The following is a 22,465-nucleotide window of genomic DNA, read 5'->3' as shown; positions in this document are numbered from 1 at the left end:
GATCCTTCAAAAAATTTCTTAATATCATTATGCGGGAATAATCCCTTTATTCTTTTCGATTCGGGATATGCCAACAAGTATGATCCAGGATTTGGTATATTTACAATAACATATGGTCCGGTATAAATAAGATTCCATTTCTTTATGTTCTTCATCAGTTTCGAGGAATGGATGTGTCGCCTCAATAAAACCTTTTCTCCAAGATGAAACGTCTGAATCCGGTGAATCCGTTTTTCATATGTCAGTTTCCGTTGTATTGCCTTTTTAGTTAAATTGACAAGTGCGAGTCGAATCTTTTCTTCCCATTTTAAATTCTGGTCTTCATACTTTTCGTCCGTTGCCTCCAGGTTTAGGAACGACTAAGAGCGGAGAACAATATGGACTAGTTGATGGCTCAATCAAGTTCCATCCTAACATTCTATTTATCTCCCTTTGAACAGATTGTTTTAAACGCCAGGGGATCGGATAGTGCGTGTAACAGTAAGTCTGATGTGGCTTCACTTGTAGGTGACAAATATACCCTTTAATAATTCCTGGTTTCTCATCAAAAATCTCTTCATATGCCTCTAACAAATAATGAAGCTGCTGCCTTTGTTCTCCGGTAAGCTGATTTGATTCACTAGCTTTTATCATTGTTGTTTGGTTAAAGTCCTCCTGTTGTATCAAATCCTTTGAAAGCTCCTTCCAACGACCGTTTGTAGTGTCAATTAATTGAATTATGGCACCGCGACAATATTTCTCGTGCACCGTTTCCTTTCTATTTAAATCCAGTGCTATCTCTTCTCCATTTAATCTAAATTTAACTATTCCTTCCAAAAAATCTATCTGACAATCGTACTCCTGCATACTCCCAATACCAAGAATACAGTCCACTAATAACTTCTCCACTACAAGGAACGTGCATTTTATTGCTACATTTCCCATTTTCATCTCTAATTGTGTTTGTATTTTGACATTGGGTGAGCGTGCTCCAACAGCTCCGATGATTTTGCAGTTCTGTACTGGCAAAATTGGTACCTTCTTCTTCCTAATAATTCTCCGAAAAAGAGCGCCTGAGATGACATTGGCGGAAGCGGCGGTGTCCAATATCACATTCGTTGGAACTTCCTCTATTTCAAGACATACTTCCGATACCGCAACACTCGATCTGTCATTATGACACGTTATTAAATCCTTTGTTAACTCTTCAGTCAATAGCTCACCATCATTATATCTTAACAATTGTAATTTTACTGTTTCGCCCCTAACAGATCCCCTGACCGCTCCTCTGGGGCACGATGCGGTCATGTTTAGTTTGACTGATTATTGGTCCGATTGGTATTTATCTCTTCAGCTACTTCAGTGATTATCGGTTGTTGTGGTGAATTCGGTCTATATTGTCTTGCTTGATTCGTGTAATTATTGTTGTTGTTTTGCTGGTGGTAGAACTGTCCTGTGTTGCCATACATTGGATTATATCGATTAAAATTCCTACTGTTCCTAAAATAGCCCCTCGCTGCACCATTACTAAAGTTTACATTATGGTAATAATTATTGTTTGCATTTTGTCCATTTCTAAGTCTCCTCGGAGAGTGTAGTTTGTTATGATTATTGTTACTGCTACCATTACTACCATTCCCACTCGAGTTGCAGCTCGGATTCGCTTCTATTACTCTTCTTTGATACGACATTTCTCTTGCCCTTTTATTGTCCTCCTCAATTATATCAATATGATCAAGCATAGTCATAAATGAGTCTATATCCTTATCATTTATATATAACAGCTGATTTCTTATACTGGTGGGTAGTCTGGACTTGAGTATTCTAAGTATATCCGGCAAAGGAATCGGTACATCCCAATACAAAGATTTATTAATGTATTTCTCAAAATATCTCTTTAGAGATCCTCTAGAAAACGAGAAAGGCTCAGGATATAATACTTCCTGCCTAAGTCTTTCTTGTATGCCAGCAGACCAATATTTTGCTAGAAAAGCCTGCTCAAATTCTTTGTAACATTTACAAGAAGATGTTTGTTCGGATGCCCACAATGCTCCTGTTCCTTGTATATATCCAGATACAAAACTAATCTTTTGCCATTCTGTCCAAGATCGTGGAAATAGACCATTGAAACTTCGAATAAAGACTACAGGATGAACATTCTTTTTGTCAGGGTTAAAGATTTGAAATTGTCTCTGTTTAATCATCTTCTCCTCAACGCTACTACGATTCCAAAAATCATCCTGTTCGTACTTTTCCCTGTGGCTATCCGTTATATCGACTCTTACTTGTGACGTTCCAGTTCTGTCTACATCGGATCTTGACGTGGACGGAATGTCACGCACAGATTGAGAGTTTTGTTTCCTACTTCTCGGTGTTTCTAAATCCTCCTGCGAGAGATTTAGTGATCTTTCGATATTTTCCTTCCAACGCGAGAAATCTTCGCCAAGTTGTTCTCGAACTTCCTTTAACCCTTTATTAAAAAAATTATCCTCGGAACTCTCTGAAATTGACTGTAAAGCTACTTTCACAGTTTCTTCTATCGTTTCCGAAGAAGAATTTTGCCGCTCTAATGCCATTTCTGAAAACTTTCCCGCAAGTACATTCATTCTATGTTCCACTGTCTCCTGTTTTTCCTTCACTTCGTCAAATTGCTTCTTTAGATCATCTTGGGATTCTGTTATTTCTGGTATCATAGCTACGGAACACTGTATGTCCTCTTGAGCTTGTATTACTTGAGGAAACAGTTCTACTTGTTTTTGTATCGTGTCAATTTTGACGGATACATATTCGGTTAGTTCCGCTTTTAATTTACTATTGTTTTCTTGGCATTGTTGGCGGACCTGCTCAATTCGAGCAATAAGATTCTGTTCGGTCCTTTCTGCCTGTTCCTTTATTTCCTGTGTCTGGGTATTTAATCTCTGATCTAATTCGGTAAAGGTTGCTCTTAACTGATTTTGTAATTCTGTTTGATTTTCGGCTAGTTGATTTTTGAATTCATTTTGTATAACGGATAAGTCTCGTTTCACCTCCGCTTGGCCTTCGGCTAATAGAGACAACTGTTGCATAATAACAACTAATGTGTCAACAACAGTCTGATCAGCTGTTGTATGAATGTTTTCTGAACCAGCGGGATTATTTATATTGCTACCGCTAGCCACAACAGTCTCAGAATTACTATCCGTGGCCTCTGCTTCTGTGCAAACAGCTGAAGGCTGTTGCACGTCTCGTTGCTGATTCAATGACATTTTAAATGCCGCTCTAGTCAATACCATTAAATAACTGTCAATATCAGGTTCCAGTCACTAAATACAGTTTCAAATTTACTGTCGTAGACACACTTAACTTTCAAATTACTTCACAGATGGTATAAAGTTCAATGTCCAGATACGAAAATCACACAATATATAGTTCTACAATCTAACTACTATCTCGAAAAAAGTTCTTTCTAAATTGATTTCAAACTATTTTAACTACAGAATAAAAAAATTAGATTTCTCTGGCCTTGTTCTGTAGTCTCGGTGTTGTCCAATAGTTGAAATCGTTTCTTGGTATCAGCAATCTTTTACTATGGGCACCGAATCTCTCTTCAGATTAGTTACCTCTCGTTCTCGTGGGTTTTCATGAAACAAAAAATACATATATTATATAACAATCCAAGAAAGTCCTGTCACACTGGCGCCACTGTAATTTTTCCTCCTATCTACGTGATTATGTAGCTCTCAATTCGTTCGAGCAATCAATCATTCATGATAGGAAATACAGTCATAGCTCAGTCACTCAAAATGATTCTGAAATTTTACTTGTTAGAATGAAATCAGGCGATGATTCTTCTTCTCTGCAGGCTCGTGCTTTGCGGCAGTCTGCTAATCTGTACAAATAAAATGCCTCGTAATTTTGGGAGCGTTGTATAATCAGTCGGGAAACCTCAGATCAAGCGGATATTTGGCTTTGATGAAGTTTAACCTTCCGAAGAAGCAATGGAGCTCTTGGATTATTAAGTGCAGGTTCGTATCCAGTCTTTCGGAAGTCCCTTCTGATTAACAACTACGCAATATATCGATAAATATCATTAATTCTCAAATTTAAAATACACACCTTTTATTTGAAGAAGCCATCTATATATATTTCCTTTTAATCGTACAGTTCGTATCAGTTATCTTCTGTGATAAATCTCAATAATCAGATTACAGTTCTTCTAAACCAAGCTCTGGCTAATCGGCACGAAGACAATCTCGGAAACCCCCTTTCTTTTTTTTCTAACAACCACCAGAGAGAGTACTACAAAGAATCCTTATGCGCTCATGGCATAGCTATTGTATGAGCTACTTTTCGCATGGATTCCGCGAGTATGAAGATAGAAAATTTGTAAACGTCATTCAAGGGTAGAGTTGTATCAGAATAATTCATAGAATATAAAGAGATATTACATTGGTGACAGGCCGTAAACACACACTATCAGAATGCCACAAACAATGCACGACACAGCACAGTAATGCATTTTCAGCTTAGAGTGACGTAAACACCTATAACAAAGAAAACAGCACTTATCAGATCAAAGCAAAATAAGCAATCGATTCAAACCAGACGAAGCACGTGAAAAAGGAAGGGTACCCGTAAAAATACGGACGGAGCGCATGACGCATAGCAGTGGCTACCTGGTAAAGCTTAACTGCTAAGCTTACGACTTGAACCAAACTACTGTAGCTGTATCGTCATTCATTCCACCTAAATTGTGTCTCGTATTACAATGGACCAACTTTGTTTCGATTTGGAGGTGCGGCCTAAAACTTTTCTCTCCCCTTGAATTTCTAGTCTCAAATTTCACATGTGACTTAGATTCAGGAAATTTTTTTTCCTTTATTTCGAGTCTCAGTTTTCAGGTGCAGCTTAGATTCGAGTAAATACGGTATTTGTGTTGCTGGCGTTGCTGGAGAAGGATTCCTTACGTTTCCTTGTATACAGTGGATGTGTTGTGTGAACACAGTGAATGTATTCCTTGTACACAGTGAACATGTCAGCAAAGGTCCTGTTCTCAATTGAACCACTTGCTTCTCGGAACATAGGTTATTCTACAGTTTGCTTCCTTGTGCTGTAAATACACTGGGTAATGTTTATTAGTGGCCATGTGTGGTTCCTTGGTGGCCCATTCTTAACGCGTGTCACTGTTGTGTAGACCTGCACTGTAGCAATGCTACAATTGGCGTCTGCATTGTTTGCTAAGGGTTCCAATACCATAGGCAGTTATAACAGTGCTCCATTGGCTCTACATTTGATTCTATGTGACATCTATCTCCATGAATATCTATTCAGTCAGGTCACCTTTGTGTTTCAAAAGTAATGGTGAAACCAGAATTAGTATTAGAGCTGTATTTCTATCTTCTATTAGTTTTCAGTAAATCATATTACTTTCTCAACTCAGCACTGACCATTCAGTGACTGCCAACAATTGATATCCTCGTAGATCAATAACCTAATTTCTTACAATACCTTCTCTCGTGGCAGATGGTACATGTATATAGGCTTCTGTGATTCACACTAACCTGTTGTCATTCAGAGCAGTCTGTTCAGATTTCATTTGCTTTCAGCCTGAAGCTGAAGTATTAACAATATTTCTTGTTAGAAGTTCATCTTCTTTCCAGATAATTTTTCTCAATCACGTGGAGTGCAGGCAATTAGTAAATTGTTTTTACTTCCTGTGAAAAGAACATAAGCTGCAGCATTGTATCTTTCATTTTTGTTATGTATGCACATTTCTGGCGTACTGTTAGTTGCTGCTGTACTCTGTGATATGATAGTAGCCATCCCTTCTCTCTCTCTCTGTGTGTGTGTGTGTGTGTGTGTGTGTGTGTGTGTGTGGTGGTTGGGGTTTTTTTTTTTTTTTTTAGGATGGTTGGAGGGGGGGGGGGGGGGCAGTTAGTTAGCTATTATTCCCACATTAAAGGCTGTGCAAAAGTTATGCAGAGCTGGTAAGTAACATTGCTCCTACCACAGCATTTGTGATGCCTTGCACCACTCCTCCTCCCCACTTCAGCTGTCAGTTGCAGTTACACCATTCCTTTCTCCTTCCCACTTCCTGTCTCCTTTCACCTACTCTAACCATATCACTCCCTCACTCCATTAGGGCACTAGAGCCAAGACAACGTGTGTGTTGTGTGAGTAACTTCGTGTCATCTATTCTCTCTCTCTCTCTCTCTCTCTCTCTCTCTCTCTCTCAAGATTCTGTAACTTACCAAACGAAAGTGTTGGTACGTTGATAGAAACAATAACAAAAACACACACACGCGCACACACAAATTTCAAGCTTTCGCAACCCACGGTTGCTTCATCAGGAAAGAGGGAAGCAGAGGGAAACATGAAAGGATGTGGGTTTTAAGGGAGAGGGTAAGGAGTCATTCCAATCCTGGGAGTGGAAAGACTTACCTGGGGGGGGAAAAAGGGACAGGTTGAAGTTGAGGGGTTCTAAAATTCTGACGCAGTAGCAAGAAAAGTGTTTTGAAAATGATGTTAGAAGAATGTTTAACGGAATAAAAGGGATAATACGAAGATGACAGTCCCGGACAACGATACGCAGGAATGAAACAGGATGCTCATCGGATATGACACCGGACTTACAGAAAGATGGGAGGAAAGTTTAAAGAACTACCGAAATCTGGTGAACTGCATGTATTTAAAAATGATGAACTGGTGAAACAAGTTGATAGCAATGATGATAGAGAGGAATCAGTGGTAAAACAACTTATTTTAGCTGTTGAGGAGATGAATTATAGAGCACGCCCACCCCCCCCACACACACACACACACACAGATACAAAGAGACGTATGTAAAGGCAACGAGTTTGGGCAGAGATGTCAGTCAAGGCGGAAGTACAGAGGCAAAGATGTTGTTGAATGACAGGTGAGGTATGAGCGGCGCCAACTTGAAATTAGCAGAGGTTGAGGCCTGGTGGGTAACGGGAAGAGAGGATGTATCGAAGGGCAAGTTCCCATCTCTGGAGTTCTGATAGGTTGGTGTTCGTGGGAAGTATCCAGATAACTGGGACAGTGTAACACTGTGCCAAGATGTGCTGGCCGTGCACCAAGGCATGTTTAGCCACAGGGTGATCCTCATTACCAACAAACACTGTCTGCCTGTGTCCATTCATGCGAATGGACAGTTTGTTGCTGGTCATTCCCACATAGAAAGCTTCACAGTGTAGGCAGGTCAGTTGGTAAATCATGTGGATGCTTTCACACGTGGCTCTCTTTACCTTTGATCGTGTACTCCTTCCGAGTTACAGGACTGGAGTAGGTGGTGGTGGGAGTGTGCATGGGACAGGTTTTACACCGGGGGTCGGTTACAAGGGTAGGAGCCAGAGGGTACGGAAGGTGGTTTGGGGATTCCATAGGGATGAAGCAAGAGGTTACGAAGGTTAGGTGGACGGCGGAAAGACACTCTTGGTGGAGTGTTCTGAGGATTCCTTGAAGCTCCGCCTGGACATCGGGAATGGGATTACCTTGGCAAACTTTGTATGTAGTGTTGTCTGAAAGCTGACGCAGTCCCTCAGCCACATACTCCCGACGATCAAGTACCACGGTCGTGGAACCCTTGTCCGCCGGAAGAATGACGATGGATCGGTCAGCCTTCAGATCACGGATAGCCTGGGTTTCAGCAGTAGTGATGTGAGTAGGATTAAGGTTTTTCAAGAAGGATTGAAAGGCAAGGCTGGAAGTGAGAAATTCCTGGAAGGTTTGGAGAGGGTGATTTTGAGGAAGAGGAGGTGGGTCCCGCTGTGACGGGGGACGGAACTGTTCCAGGCAGGGTTAAATTTGGATGGTATCTTGGGGAGTTGGATCATTAGGAGTAGGATTAGGATTATTTTTCTTCATGGCAAAGTGATATTTCCAGCAGAGAGTACGAGTGTAGGACAGTAGATCTTTGACGAGGGCTGTTTGGTTGAATTTGGGAGTAGGGCTGAAGGTGAGGCCTTTGGGTAGGACAGAGGTTTCGTTTTGGGAGAGAGGTTTGTAGGAAAGGTTAACTACCGAATTAGGGTGTTGTGGTTCCGGATTGTGTTGATTAGAAATTTGAGGTTTTGGTGGGAGTAAAGCTGGAAGTGGGAGATTGAGTAGATGGGAGAGGCTGGGTCTGAGTGCAATGAGAGGAGGTTGAGGTTTGCTGGAAGGGTTGTGGAGGGTGAGTGAGTTGCCTTTCCGGAGGTGGGAAACCAGGAGATTGGATAGTTTTTTGAGGTGGAGGGTGGCATGCTGTTCTAATTTGGGGTTGGCCTGTAGGATGATGCTCTGAACAGCCGGTGTGGATGAGGGAGAGGAAAGATTGAGGACTTTTATTAAGGATAGGAGTTGACGGGTGTATTCGTTGGCTGAGTTGATGTGTAGGTGAAGGATTAGGTGGGTGAGGGCTGTGGATTGTTCAGTTTGGAACTAGTATAGGGACTGATGGAAAGAAGGGTTACAGCCAGAGATGGGAACTTTAAGTGTGAGGCCAAATGTCAGACAAGTCTGAGTATATAAAATATGGGAGTGTAATCTGGCTAGGGCGAAGGCTTGTTTGTGGAGGGAATGTAAATAAAACTTAATGGGGTCGTTGTGGGGATGTTGTGAGGGTGACATGGTATTAGAAGGTAGAAGTGTAACATGAGGCTGAAATGAAAATGAAAAAAAATATATATTGGGAGAGATAAAGGTGAACTAGAAAGCAACTGGAGAACTGGTGTGAAAAAAGTCGAAAAAGTGTTGGTTAAAGCTGAGCTATGTTGATCCTGTCGTGAACTTGGGTTGGTAAACAACGATGTGCACAAAGGTTAGGTGGTTGTATGCCACCAAAACACATTAAAGGGTGGAGAAATTTGGGAAAATTTCGAAAAAACTGTGTGTAAATGTATTAAAAGGAGTGGTTTTGTGCCTTTACATATGTCTGCTTGTGTCTGTATATGTGCGGATGGATATGTGTGCGTGTGTGTGTGTGCGAGTGTATACCTGTCCTTTTCCCCCCCAAGGTAAGTCTTTCTGCTCCCAGGATTGGAATGACTCCTTACCCTCTCCCTTAAAATCCTCATCCTTTTGTCTTTCCCTCTCCTTCCCTCTTTCCCTCTCCTTCCCTCTTTCCTGCTGAAGCAACCGTGGGTTGCAAAAGCTTGAATTTTGTGTTTGTGTGTCTATCAACATACCAATGCTTTTGTTTGGTAAGTTACATCATCTTCGTTTTTAGATATATTTTTCCCACGTGGAATCTTCCCCCTCTCTCTCTCTCTCTCTCTCTCTCTCTCTCTCTCTCTCTCTCTCTCTCTCTCCCACGTGGGAAAAATGTATTAAAAACAACGATCCACGACTTACCAAACGGGAAAGCGCTGGTAGATAGGCACAATAAAAAAACACATAAACACACACACAAAATTTCAAACTTTCGCAACCCACGGTTTCTTCGTCAGGAAAGAGGGAAGGAGAGGGAAAGATGAAAGGATGTGGGTTTTAAGGGAGAGGGTAAGGAGTCATTCCAATCCCGGGAGCGGAAAGACTTACCTTAGGGGGAAAAAAGGACAGGTATACAATCGTGCACACACAGACATATCCATCCACACATATACAGACACAAGCAGACATATTTAAAGGCAAAGAGTTTGGGCAGAGATGTCAGTCGAGAAGTGCAGAGGCAAAGATGATGTTGAATGACAGGTGAGATATGAGTGGCGGCAACTTGAAACTAGCGGAGATTGAGGCCTGGTGGATAATGGGAAGAGAGGATGTATTGAAGGGCAAGTTCCCATCTCTGGAGTTCGGATAGGTTGGTGTTAGTGGGAAGTAACACTGTGCCAAGGTGTGCTGTCCGTGCACCAAGGCATGTTTAGCCACAGGGTGATACTCATTACCAACAAACACTGTCTGCCTGTGTCCATTCATGCGAATGGACAGTTTGTTGCTGGTCATTCCCACATAGAAAACGTCACAGTGTAGGCAGGTCAGTTGGTAAATCACGTGGGTGCTTTCACACGTGGCTCTGCCTTTGATCATGTACACCTTCCGGGTTACAGGACTGGAGTAGGTGGTGGTGGGAGAGTGCATGGGACAGGTTTTACACTGGGGGCGGTTACAAGGGTAGGAGCCAGAGGGTACGGAAGGTGGTTTGGGGATTTCACAGGGATGGACCAAGAGGTTACGATGGTTGGGTGGACGGCGGAAAGACACTCTTGGTGGAGTGGGGAGGATTTCATGAAGGATGAAGGATGGACCTCATTTCAGGGCAGGATTTGAGGAGTCGTATCCCAGCTGGAGAGCCACATTCAGAGTCTGATCCAGTCCCGGGAAGTATCCTATCACAAGTGGGGCACTTTTGGGGTTCTTCTGTGAGAGGTTCTGGGTTTGAGGGGATGAGGAAGTGGCTCTGGTTATTTGCTTCTGTACCAGGTCGGGAGGGTAGTTGTGGGATGCGAAAGCAGTTTTCAGGTTGATGCTGTAATGGTTCAGGGATTCAGGACTGGACCAGATTCGTTTGCCACGAAGGCCTAGGCTGTAGGGAAGGGACCATTTGATATGGAATGGGTGGCAGCTGTCATAATGGAGGTACTGTTGCTTGTTGGTGGGTTTGATGTGGACGGATGTGTGAAGCTGGCCATTGGACAGATGGAGGTCAACGTCAAGGAAAGTGGCATGGGATTTGGAGTAGGACCAGGTGAATCTTGTGGAGCCAAAGGAGTTGAGGTTGGAGAGGAAATTCTGGAATTCTTCTTCAATGTGAGTCCAGATCATGAAGATGTCATCAATAAATCCGTACTAAACTTTGGGTTGGCAGGCTTGGGTAACCGTGAAGGCTTCCTATAAGTGACCCATAAATATGTTGGCATACAAGGGGGCCATCCTGGTACCCATGGCTGTTCCCTTTAATTGTTGGTATGTCTGGCCTTCGAAAGTGAAGAAGTTGTGAGTCAGGATGACACTGTCTAAGGTAATGAGGAAAGAGGTTTTAGGTAGTGTGGCAGGTAATCGGCGTGAAAGGAAGTGCTCCATCGCAGCGAGGCCCTGGACGTGCAGAATATTTGTGTATAAGGAAGTGGCATCAATGGTTACAAGGATGGTTTCCGGGGGTAAGAGATTGGGTAAGGATTCCAGGCATTCGAGAAAGTGGTTGGTGTCTTTGATGAAGGATGGGAGACTGCATGTAATGGGTTGAAGGTGTTGATCTACGTAGGCAGAGATACGTTCTGTGGGGGCTTGGTAACCAGCAACAATGGGGCGGCCGGGATGTTTGGGTTTGTGAATTTTAGGAAGTAGGTAGAAGGTAGGAGTGCAAGGTGTTGGTGGGGTCAGGAGGTTGATGGAGTCAGGTGAAAGGTTTTGTAGGGGGCCTAAGGTTCTGACGATTCCTTGGCCTGTAGGAGGATACTATGAACAGCCGGTGTGAATGTGAGAGAGGAAAGATTGAGGACTTTGATTAGGGATGCCTCTCAATCTTTCTTGAAAAACCTTAATCCTACTCCCAACATCACCACAGCCAAAGCCCAGGCTATCCGTGATCTGAAAGCTGACCGATCCATCATCATTCTTCCGGCTGACAAGGGTCCCACGACCGTGGTTCTTGATCGTCAGGAGTATGTGACTGAGGGACTGCGTCAGCTTTCAGACAACACTACATACAAAGTTTGCCAAGGTAATCCCATTCCTGATGTCCAGGCGGAGCTTCAAGGAATCCTCAGAAACCTTAGGCCCCCTACGAAACCTTTCACCTGACTCCATCAACCTCCTGACCCCACCGACACCTCGCACTCCTACCTTCTACCTACTTCCTAAAATTCACAAACCCAAACATCCCGGCTGCCCCATTGTAGCTGGTTACCAAGCCCCCACAGAACGTATCTCTGCCTACGTAGATCAACACCTTCAACCCATTACATGCAGTCTCCCATCCTTCATCAAAGACACCAACCACTTTCTCGAACGCCTGGAATCCTTACCCAGTCTGTTACCCCTGGAAACCATCCTTGTAACCATTGATGCCACTTTCCTATACACAAATATCCCGCACGTACAGGGCCTCGCTGCAAAGGAGCACTTCCTTTCACACCGATCACCTGCCACCCTACCTATAACCTCTTTCCTCATCACCTTAGCCAGCTTCATCCTGACTCACAGCTTCTTCACTTTTGAAGGCCAGACATACCAACAATTAAAGGGAACAGCCATGGGTACCAGGATGGGCCCCTCGTATGCCAACCTATTTATGGGTCGCTTAGAGGAAGCCTTCTTGGTTACCCAAGCCTGCCAACCCAAAGTTTGGTACAGATTTATTGATGACATCTTCATGATCTGGACTCACAGTGAAGAAGAACTCCAGAATTTCCTCTCCAACCTCAACTCCTTTGGCTCCATCAGATTCACCTGGTCCTACTCCAAATCCCATGCCACTTTCCTTGACGTTGACCTCCATCTGTCCAATGGCCAGCTTCACACATCCGTCCACATCAAACCCACCAACAAGCAACAGTACCTCCATTATGACAGCTGCCACCCATTCCATATCAAACGGTCCCTTCCCTACAGCCTAGGGCTTCGTGGGAAATGAATCTGCTCCAGTCCTGAATCCCTGAACCATTACACCAACAACCTGAAAACAGCTTTCGCATCCCGTAACTACCCTCCCGACCTGGTACGAAAGCAAATAACCAGAGCCACTTCCTCGTCCCCTCAAACCCAGAACCTCTCACAGAAGAACTCCAAAAGTGCCCCACTTGTGACAGGATACTTCCCGGGACTGGATCAGACTCTGAATGTGGCTCTCCAGCTGGGATACGACTTCCTCAAATCCAGCCCCGAAATGAGATCCATCCTTCATTAAATCCTCCCCACTCCACCAAGAGTGTCTTTCCGCCGTCCACCTAACCTTCGTAACCTCTTGGTTCATCCCTATGAAATCCCCAAACCACCTTCCGTACCCTCTGGCTCCTACCCTTGTAACTGCCCCCAGTGTAAAACCTGTCCCATGCACCCTCCCACCACCACCTACTCCAGTCCTGTAACCCGGAAGGTGTACATGATCAAAGTCAGAGCCACGTGTGAAAGCACCCACGTGATTTACCAACTGACCTGCCTACACTGTGACGCTTTCTATGTGGGAATGACCAGCAACAAACTGTCCATTTGCATGAATGGACACAGGCACACAGTGTTTGTTGGTAAGGAGGATCACCCTGTGGCTAAACATGCCTTGGTGCACGGCCAGCACATCTTGGCACACTGTTACACCGTCCGGGTTATCTGGATACTTCCCACTAACACCAACCTATCCGAACTCCGGAGATGGGAACTTGCCCTTCAATACATCCTCTCTTCCCGTTATCCCCCAGGCCTCAATCTCCGCTAATTTCAAGTTGCCACCACTCATATCTCACCTGTCATTCAACAACATATTTGCCTCTGTAGTTCTGCCTCGACTGACATCTCTGCCCAAACTCTTTGCCTTTACAAATGTCTGCTTGTGTCTGTGTATGTGCGGATGGATATGTGTGTGTGTGTGTGTGTGTGTGTGTGTGTGTGTGTGTGTGTGTGTGTGTGTGCACGTGATTGTATACCTGTCCTTTTTTCCCCCTAAGGTAAGTCTTTCCGCTCCCGGGATTGGAATGACTCCTTACCCTCTCCCTTAAAACCCACATCCTTTCATTTTTCCCTCTCCTTCCCTCTTTCCTGACGAAGCAACCGTGGGTTGCGAAAGCTTGAAATTTTGTGTGTGTGTGTTTTTTATTGTGCATATCTACCAGCGCTTTCCGATTTGGTAAGTCATGGAATATATATATATATATATATATATATATATATATATATATATATATATATATATAAAGCGCTGGCAGGTCGATAGAAACACATACATACACACAAAATTCTAGCTTTCGCAACCGATGGTTGCTTCGTCAGGAAAGAGGGAAGGAGAGGGAAAGACGAAAGGATGTGGGTTTTAAGGAAGAGGGTAAGGAGTCATTCTAATCCCGGGAGTGGAAAGACTTACCTTAGGGGGAAAAAAGGACAGGTATACCCTCGCACACACACACATATCCACCTGTCATTCAACAACATCTTTGCCTCTGCACTTCCGCCTCGACTGACATCTCTGCCCAAACTCTTTGCCTTTAAATATGAAGGGACAAGCAGACATATTTAAAGGTCTTTAAATATGTCTGCTTGTGTCTGTATATGTGTGGATGGATATGTGTGTGTGTGCGAGTGTATACCCGTCCTTTTTTCCCCCTAAGGTAAGTCTTTCCGCTCCCGGGATTGGAATGACTCCTTACCCTCTCCCTTAAAACCCACATCCTTTTGTCTTTCCCTCTCCTTCCCTCTTTCCTGATGAGGCAACAATTTGTTGCGAAAGCTTGAATCTTGTGTGTATGTTTGTGTTTGTTTGTGTGTCTGTCGACCTGCCAGCACTTTCATTTGGTAAGTCACATCATCTTTGTTTTTAGATATATTTTTCCTACGTGGAATGTTTCCCTCTATTTATATATATATATATATATATATATATATATATATATATATATATATATATATATATATATAATCTTTCCCTACATTTTGCCTCTCTCCTTTCTTTTGTGCAAGTATTACCATCCCACACAGTCACAACTATGCTGTACTTTTGTAGCTCGTTGTAGCGTCACTTGTGGTTGCTTCAACTGCAGTGCATTTCACTCCTACCTGCCCAACCACTGTCAACATAAATTCTACATTATTTAATTATCAAAGCACATCATTTGATCCCCTAATTTACACACCCCTTTTTTTGTATTTCACTTTGTTGTCATTTCATGTGATTGTGCAGAACCACTTCACCTACAAGATAGCGTATTGTTTTCATGTACAATGATTGAGGATGGCAACAAAATAATCATACAGAACCATCCTAAAGCCAACAGTATAATTTCCTTTTACATTTTTGTGACTCATACTCACATCTCAATTTCCATAGATTCTTTTATAACTGTCTAACAAATTGATACTTGCCATGTTTATTACCTATGTTTTCCCAACTGTTTATTTCATGTTTGACCTATTAGTGCACACCTCTCAGATTATCTCAAATGTTGCCCTTCAGCATTCATTCTCTGGTATCATTTGTGTTCCTTTTTGTGCTTCTTATGTGTTAGTTTAGTGATTACAAATAGTAGGTTGGTTGTGGATTTTTGTCAGCTCTTCACATGTGACGTGTACATGGATGGATGCAGCATGTCTTCAAGGTGGGACAGTGATTGCAGTATGATCTCAAGTTGCAATACACGTATGGAGTTTGTATAATCTCTGTGAGTCCGCATCCCAATATGGAGTAGTGCAGTGCACCATCCAAGTAAATAGACATGCCGTGAGAATGCTGAGTGACATCACAGCAGAACAAACGAGGACTAAAGAACTGTCAGGTACAGCCTCAAACTGTATATCTGAGTGATGTTTTCCTGCTACTAAATGTTTAAATACAGTAAGAGACTGTACAGTGAGATGCAATACAGATACTAGTTAAAGTAAACAGCAAATTGTATTTCTTCGTAATAAGTTGAAATTGTTTGAAGATTCTAAGCTTTCAGCGCAAGAAAAACTGCATAGGTACAATTTCTGTCAACCTGTGCTGACACGGTCCATGAAGAAAGTTCTTTTATGGGTGCAGAATTGCAAGATAACAACAAAGTTGAATCTGAATGTATGTACATATTTAAAGGGGAAGTCCAGGATGGAATAACAACAGTATTACAAAAAGGGTAGGTTGCTGCTCACCATGTAGAGGAGATAATGAGTCCCAGACAGGAACAGCAGAGGTAAGACTGTTGTACAATTAAGCCAATGATGTACATTTAAGCTTTCAACCAAAAGGCCCTCTTCTAATAGAAAATGTGTGTGTGCACGCGTGGGTGTGGGCACGCACACGCTCTATTTCAGAAGAAGGCCATTTGGCCGAAAGCTTAATTGTATAGCAGGCTTTTCATTGTGCTTGTCTGCAACTCAACGTCTCCTGTACATAGTGACTAGCAATCTATCCGTTTCATAATAGTAAAGGGGGACATTGCAAGATACATGGCCACCTGTGAAAGCAGTCATGTTACAGACCAACCCTTCTGTAGTTTTTATAAAGACTTCTATGTGGGAATGCAATGGTTGGTTCAGGACACATGCAATTTTTTGGATACTCACTCCTAGTACCAGTGTCTCCGAGTTAAGTAAATTGTCTTTAGAACACGTACTTCAATTCTGCAATTTGTCTGGTCTTCGTCCCAGTTTTGAATTCCACATTTTACCCCATTAATCTGAATTCCCACTATCATCTCTACAAATCTCCCACTTCCTCTGTCCACCCCCCCCCCCACCCCCCCACTACTTGACTTCATTACGTGCCACATACCTATCCCATTCCCTTGCAACCTCTCCCTCTGTCATCCATCACCATTTCCTCCACCACTCACACTTCATCCCTGCCTCTCAGTATTGTTAATGTGCCTGTTGACCACCCAGTGCCTCAACAGTATGATGAATGGTTACCTTTATTCCTTGTAGTATATGTGTTCCAAATTGAACTTTCCATAAAAAGCAGTTATTGATAATATCTCCCCTTCCACCTCTGTTACATACAATGCACTTGGCTCTTCACTCTTCTATAGCTGCTGGTTCGAATCCTGCCTCAGGCATGGCTGTGTGTGATGTCCTTAGGTTAGTTAGGTTTAAGTAGTTCTAAGTTTTAGGTGACTGATGACCTCAGATGTTAAGTCCCATAGTGCTCAGAGCCATTTGAACCTCTTCACTCTTATTAACTCATACACAATGTTTTAGTAGTAATCTACGTCTTGCATATTACCTTGTCTTCAACCTTTAAGCTCTCAGGTTTTCAAATCTTGTCCGGTAAGTCTCCCCTGACCCGGGTTTCTGGGTGACTTTTGTCAACTGCACCTCTTTCCCTAAACCTTTCCAGTTCTTTTCCTTCACCCCTCAGCTTTCCCCTTCAACTCTTCTGCCAGAAGAAAGAGTGACTGGCTCTGAAAGTGTGTAAAAGTTAAATCATTTTATGTCTGTGTGTTCCCCTGTTGCTGCTGCTTGTGAGTAGATTTTTTTCACATCAAACTGGACTCTCCAGTATCATATACTTTACATAGATCATGTTAACTTAAACTTTTGATGTTGTCTCGGCTTGACAAATATATTTCCCCACTTTATCACATTCCCATCACTTTACTCACAAAATGAGTTGTGACATGACATTACATTCTGTACTATATACTTAATTGTCTGTGCATTTGTTTCCAAAAGTGGAAAGTGACACCGTTTGGTGTGGACTAGGAGTTTCTGTACATTTATGAATCTTTGAAGGCCATGCAGTGTGCTGAATGTACAACCATACTCTTACGTGCTAGAAAAACACACACTGCTATGCCACTGCAACATCAGCTACAAAGACGGTATGATGCATTTGTGTTTTGCCAAGATTGTAACATTGCCAGAAATGGGAAAGAACGCAAATGTCTTCATCATCCTTAACAGATTGCTTATATTGCTTTTGTATATTGCATCATAAGTAGTATTGTGAACTGCATAGAAGATCTGTGAAAGCCGTTGTAGTGTTTGGTTTCTCTCTCTCTCTCTCTCTCTCTCTCTCTCTCTCTCTCTCTCTCTGACCAAGGGACTCATGGACTCACATTTAAGAGGAAAATGGTTTAAAGCCACATCCGGACTTCCTGATTTAGGTTTGCTGTAATTGCCGTAAAGTGCTTAAGGCGTGTGCTGGGGTGGTTCCTTTGAAAGGGCATGGACAATTTCCCCCATTGATTGGGACTTGTACTCCATCTGTAATGATGTTGTTGTTGTCCCATGTTTTTGGCTGTGTACCACAAACTGTTGTTTCAGATATAGAACACAGTAGAATACAAATATGTATGATGTTATGAACAGTATGCCTCAAGGTTAGTGTTTTGTCTAACAAATCAAATTTATAGTTCTGCTCATCATAGTATCATGGTGTAATTTAATTATTTTAAAGATGCATTTATTGTATTGGCAGAAGGTAAGAAACTGAAAATAAATCCTTTTGGTACAGTTGAAAGTGAACTGCAGTGTTATCCTCCAAGAAGTAGGCCCCTTACATTGGAGAGACATCTTTCACTGTTCCGTGCCTACCTCCAGCATTTAAACTTGTCCGTCAAACACTTTCTTCAAATGGCACAGTGGTGGAGGAGCTGGAGTGCTGATTTGGTGTTGGTGCTCTCACAAGGCCAGGCCTGATATGTAGGTTCAAGCACAGCCATTTCTCAATTCTGATATTTTATTCCTTGTAGACAGATTTTTAAATTGTTGTTCTCTATCTAGAAACCTATTCAATTTAGCATTTTCTGTTGCATGTACTGAATTACATTTAGTTCTTTGTTTCTTTTAGGAAGCCAAAGTACAAAGATGTGAAAGAGTTGCTTGATGATAAAACACTGATAAAGCAGTACCAGAGCACATATGCAAAACTGGGACTTGTGGAAGAAGATGAGAGTCAGTTTAATTATTATGACGACGAATATGATGACACCTGCGATGATCGTGAAATCTCGGTACCTGAAGTTGGGGATGATGAAAGGTATGTGTAGAAGTGCCTTGCTTTCTTTTGCCTGCAAAAATAAGCAATACCTTGAGGATTCATGTTCAGTAACAGAACTGTAATAGTTTGCTAAGATCACTCTAAAATTTACATTGAATAATGTCATGTAGTATTTAGTTAGCTCATTTTATTTGCCGTATCACCACATTCCCTATTGTCGCCCTACCTTAGCCAGAATACAGATTTAACTATCTAAGAATGTCTCATTTTTACAAAGCTATCATAGTAAACATTTTTTAAAGGCAAGCAACACCTCAGGTAGCAGGACCTTGCCCTGGTTTATTTACAACAAGAGATAGACACAGGATGCTCTTCAGAAACAGTGCAAGCCAACTTAAGTCCGTATTTCTAAGCAAAATCCAGTCCTTGCTGTATCAAAGTTCTGCCTGCGATTAAGTCCATGTTATTAGCACCTGAGCCAAACCTGCTGTGCGCTCACCACACATTCCACAGATTGCATCACACTTGACTCAGCCCAACCCAGGACCAGCTTATATGTGGGATTCTGGCATGGTCTTGTCATAGGGCACTCATCATGACTAATTGTCTCTGGGTAGTGGTGCCACAGCAGCCAACTGTAATGTTGTCCCAGCTACTTGATTTCCATGATTGCATAGAGTGGCAGCATTACATATCCATCCCTCCCAGCAGCAGCTGTGGGGGAGAACAATATAGGTGGTACAAGCCCTGGAAGAGCCACCACTTGGAAAGGCAGCATACTAGTATCCATTGGCATCACTGCAGAAGGCTTGGGCCAGACAAGGTACCATAGAAGCTGCACGAGTTGTCACAGGAGCATAGGGTCCACTAGAAATGGAGAAACCAGATACAAGTTGTGTGCTGTTGAAACTCATGGGCCCATACCACCGTGACCACTCAAAAACAAGTGGTCTCAGATGATGTGCTCCAATAGTGGTTGTAGTATGTCCGGGAGAGTGCAGTGATGGACGATCATCAAGTCAGTCTGCAAAGTAGTGTTCTTCTCTTGCAGTGACCCTGTAAGTAGCTAAAAGACCAGAGTGAGCATCAGGTGCGGTGTTAGACATCATTTTCTTATGTGTGACATAATTCTTCATTGGTGCAAGTCCATTTGCTGCAGGTTTGAACCCAAAATATGTCAATGGCGGTTACTCAAAAGAGCACTTGTGCAAAACATGAAATCACCAAGGTAAGTGGCGTAGTTTGGAATGCCATTTGGTAATTGGCCCATAAAACACTGTAACATGGTGGCGGCCAAAAAGGTTACAAAAATAACCAATTATTAACAGTAGAGGCCATATGGCATTAATTTTGCAAGAGTCCCATCTGTTATCAGTAGTGAGTTTGTGCTTCTGTTTTGCATCATTTCGAAGTCACCACAAAGTCTTAAGGTGCCACTGGGTTTGTGTACAGGTACGAGCAGAGTGACCCACTGAATGTGAGAGTTTAACCCATCTTCATTAGTGAGTCTATACAGTTCTGTTTTAAGAGAGTCCTTTAGAGCCTGGGGCACCAAGTGACCTTTGAAGAAGCATGAGGGTAGTCTTAAAAGTGATGTGAGTTTGAAATCGGGTCTCTTCCCAAATCCAAACAAGAAACAATAATTGATAATGTTTTTTACCTTCAATTAATTCTGTCTCAGAAATTATAGAAGCAGTTTCACAAAGATATATAAGTGTATACCTAATAAGGAAGAGTATCTTGGTAATTTAAAATTTAGAAAGACGATTCAGTCATCAAAGACAGGAAGTGGGAGAAATTGGACTGTATGGGAGTGCAAGCTACTAATTATCTGAGCTAATGTTGGCCCAAAACTGCATGAATAATGCAAAACACATATGTTTTTACCAGAAACTGCATTTAACTGTATTTTCAAAACATGCTAAATGTTGCATTTGAAATCCCAGTGCACTACTTACACATCATCGCTAGAAACTGACAACTTACTTACAAAATGACACGTAAAACATGTTGTATTTCATATTACTTGCTTTCATTTCACTTTCAGAACTTGTTCTACTTTCTCCTGCAACAGTTCTCATTTTCCAGAGAGTCATGACAGCAACATAATGAAATGATATTCTAATAACATATCAACATATTTTAGTGCAACAGTGTGTGAGATAACAGATTTATCGATCAGTTTATCTTTGCTCTCTTCCTTTACCGAATGCACTACATTCAGTATATCCATGTCACTTAGCTGCTCAAAGACCAGTTCGTAGGCATCAAAGTTTAACTACTCACGGATGTTTTTGTCATCAACACCTTTACAACCAAAAACTAAAATCTTAATTCTAATTATTACAGAATACTTCATGTTTCATTTTTTATTTTTTCAAAAGTCACCACAGTACGTGTGGCTAATCTGCAACCAGACAATCAAACCCTGATAATCGGATGCTTCTTGTATTGGAATGGGTGACTGGACATGATGCAGGAAGAGAAAAAATATGAAAGATGAGGCATGGAAAGGGAAAGAGGGGCAGTTTGATATGAGTAGCTTGAATTTGGGATGCAGGAATAAGGACAAGATCTGTAATAATATCATCTTTTGTGGACAAAAGACGACAAACCTATGAATAAATGTACATCACAACGGATCATCATCTTCAAATGTTAGTGTAAGATTAAGAAAGACGTTTCTGAAACATCTTGTTTGAATGAAGTATGAACAATCAGCTGAGTAAAAGGCTAGGAAGTAGAAATTGTTTTGACATAAGTTTTTATAGATTTTTTGCTTTTAAACTAACAAATTAATGAACAGAATAAAGGAAGAAAGTAGTTGAAATGTTGAGGATAACATCTCCAAAGAAAAGAGAGACAAATTAAGTATAAAAATAGAGGCTATTTAATAACCAAGACTCATAAGAAAAAGCAGAGTGAGATTGCAGAATATTAAGAAAATATTACATAGCCTAGGCTAAAGTAAATACTGACTCATATAGAAAAATGCAACTTTTGTGCTGTTTAGTTATTTGTAAAGTATTGATCATTGCTTGATCTCTCCCTCCCTCCCTCACTCACTCTCCCTCCGTCCCTCCCTCCCCTCTCCCCCTTTTCATTGTTTATGGTACCATTCCTCCTTTCTGTTCAGTTTTGCATGTTTTTCCTAATGATCATGTCATTCATTACACCTTCTTTATTTTTGTGACAACCGTTTTCATAATAATGTTTTTGTGTGTGTGTGTGTGTGTGTGTGTGTGTGTGTGTGTGGTGTAGTGTAAATTAGATCTTCTATTACAAATGAAATTATCATGTTATGTATATTCCTTATTTCTGCATAATTAAAATATTCAATACTTTAGACGTCCTCTGGTCATTCCCCGTGTTCTGCGGATGAATGAAGATGTGAAATCAAGTGAAGAAGAATCCGGAAGTGAAGGTGATACAGCAGCAGTTCCCTCTGATCAGTTCGTTCCAAATCCTGAAGAACTTCGAGCACAAGCTGAACACAGACGCCAAATGAAATTACAAAACAGGGGTCGTCGTCATTACAGTGGAGCAATGCCTCAGTCCAGAGATGTAGTTGGTAAGTTTGAAAAATCCCTTTGACTTTAACACTCCTTCAGAATATTTTATTCTATGTGGTATTGTTAATTCAAATATTGTGAGTCTTTTGTGGGCTCACTAATACAGTATGAATCATATTTAAATGAATCGGTTTATACATTAGTGTGGTTCTGTGATTGTCATTTGGAGAGCATATTTACCGCTGACAACTGGAATGACCTAAAGAAACCACCAAAGCTGCTACAATGTGTATTTATATATGAACAACTAATTTTGGTCAAACAGCCACCTTCTAGTCACTTACATTTTAACAAAAATGTATAAAAAAACTTTTCACTTTGAAATAGTTAAACTGAAGCGCTGCATTTACAGCTACATACATACTCTGCGAGC

General features: G+C 41.8%; 1 protein-coding gene across 6 annotated transcripts in view; it reads left to right on the top strand.

Annotated features, from left to right (window-relative positions):
• LOC124595187 (activating signal cointegrator 1 complex subunit 2) overlaps window positions 1-22,465 on the top strand; it is a 162,777-nt gene that overhangs the window by 123,967 nt on the left and 16,345 nt on the right. For all 6 annotated transcript variants that reach the window (XM_047133809.1, XM_047133806.1, XM_047133810.1 and 3 more), the window contains 2 exons: window positions 18,371-18,559; window positions 21,868-22,091. In XM_047133809.1, the coding sequence (XP_046989765.1) occupies window positions 18,371-18,559; window positions 21,868-22,091 (413 nt within the window). The remainder of the gene's footprint in view (window positions 1-18,370; window positions 18,560-21,867; window positions 22,092-22,465) is intronic.

Source organism: Schistocerca americana, chromosome 2 (assembly GCF_021461395.2).
Source record: "Schistocerca americana isolate TAMUIC-IGC-003095 chromosome 2, iqSchAmer2.1, whole genome shotgun sequence".
Taxonomy (NCBI): domain Eukaryota; kingdom Metazoa; phylum Arthropoda; class Insecta; order Orthoptera; family Acrididae; genus Schistocerca; species Schistocerca americana.
This window is presented reverse-complemented; position numbering and strand designations above follow the sequence as displayed.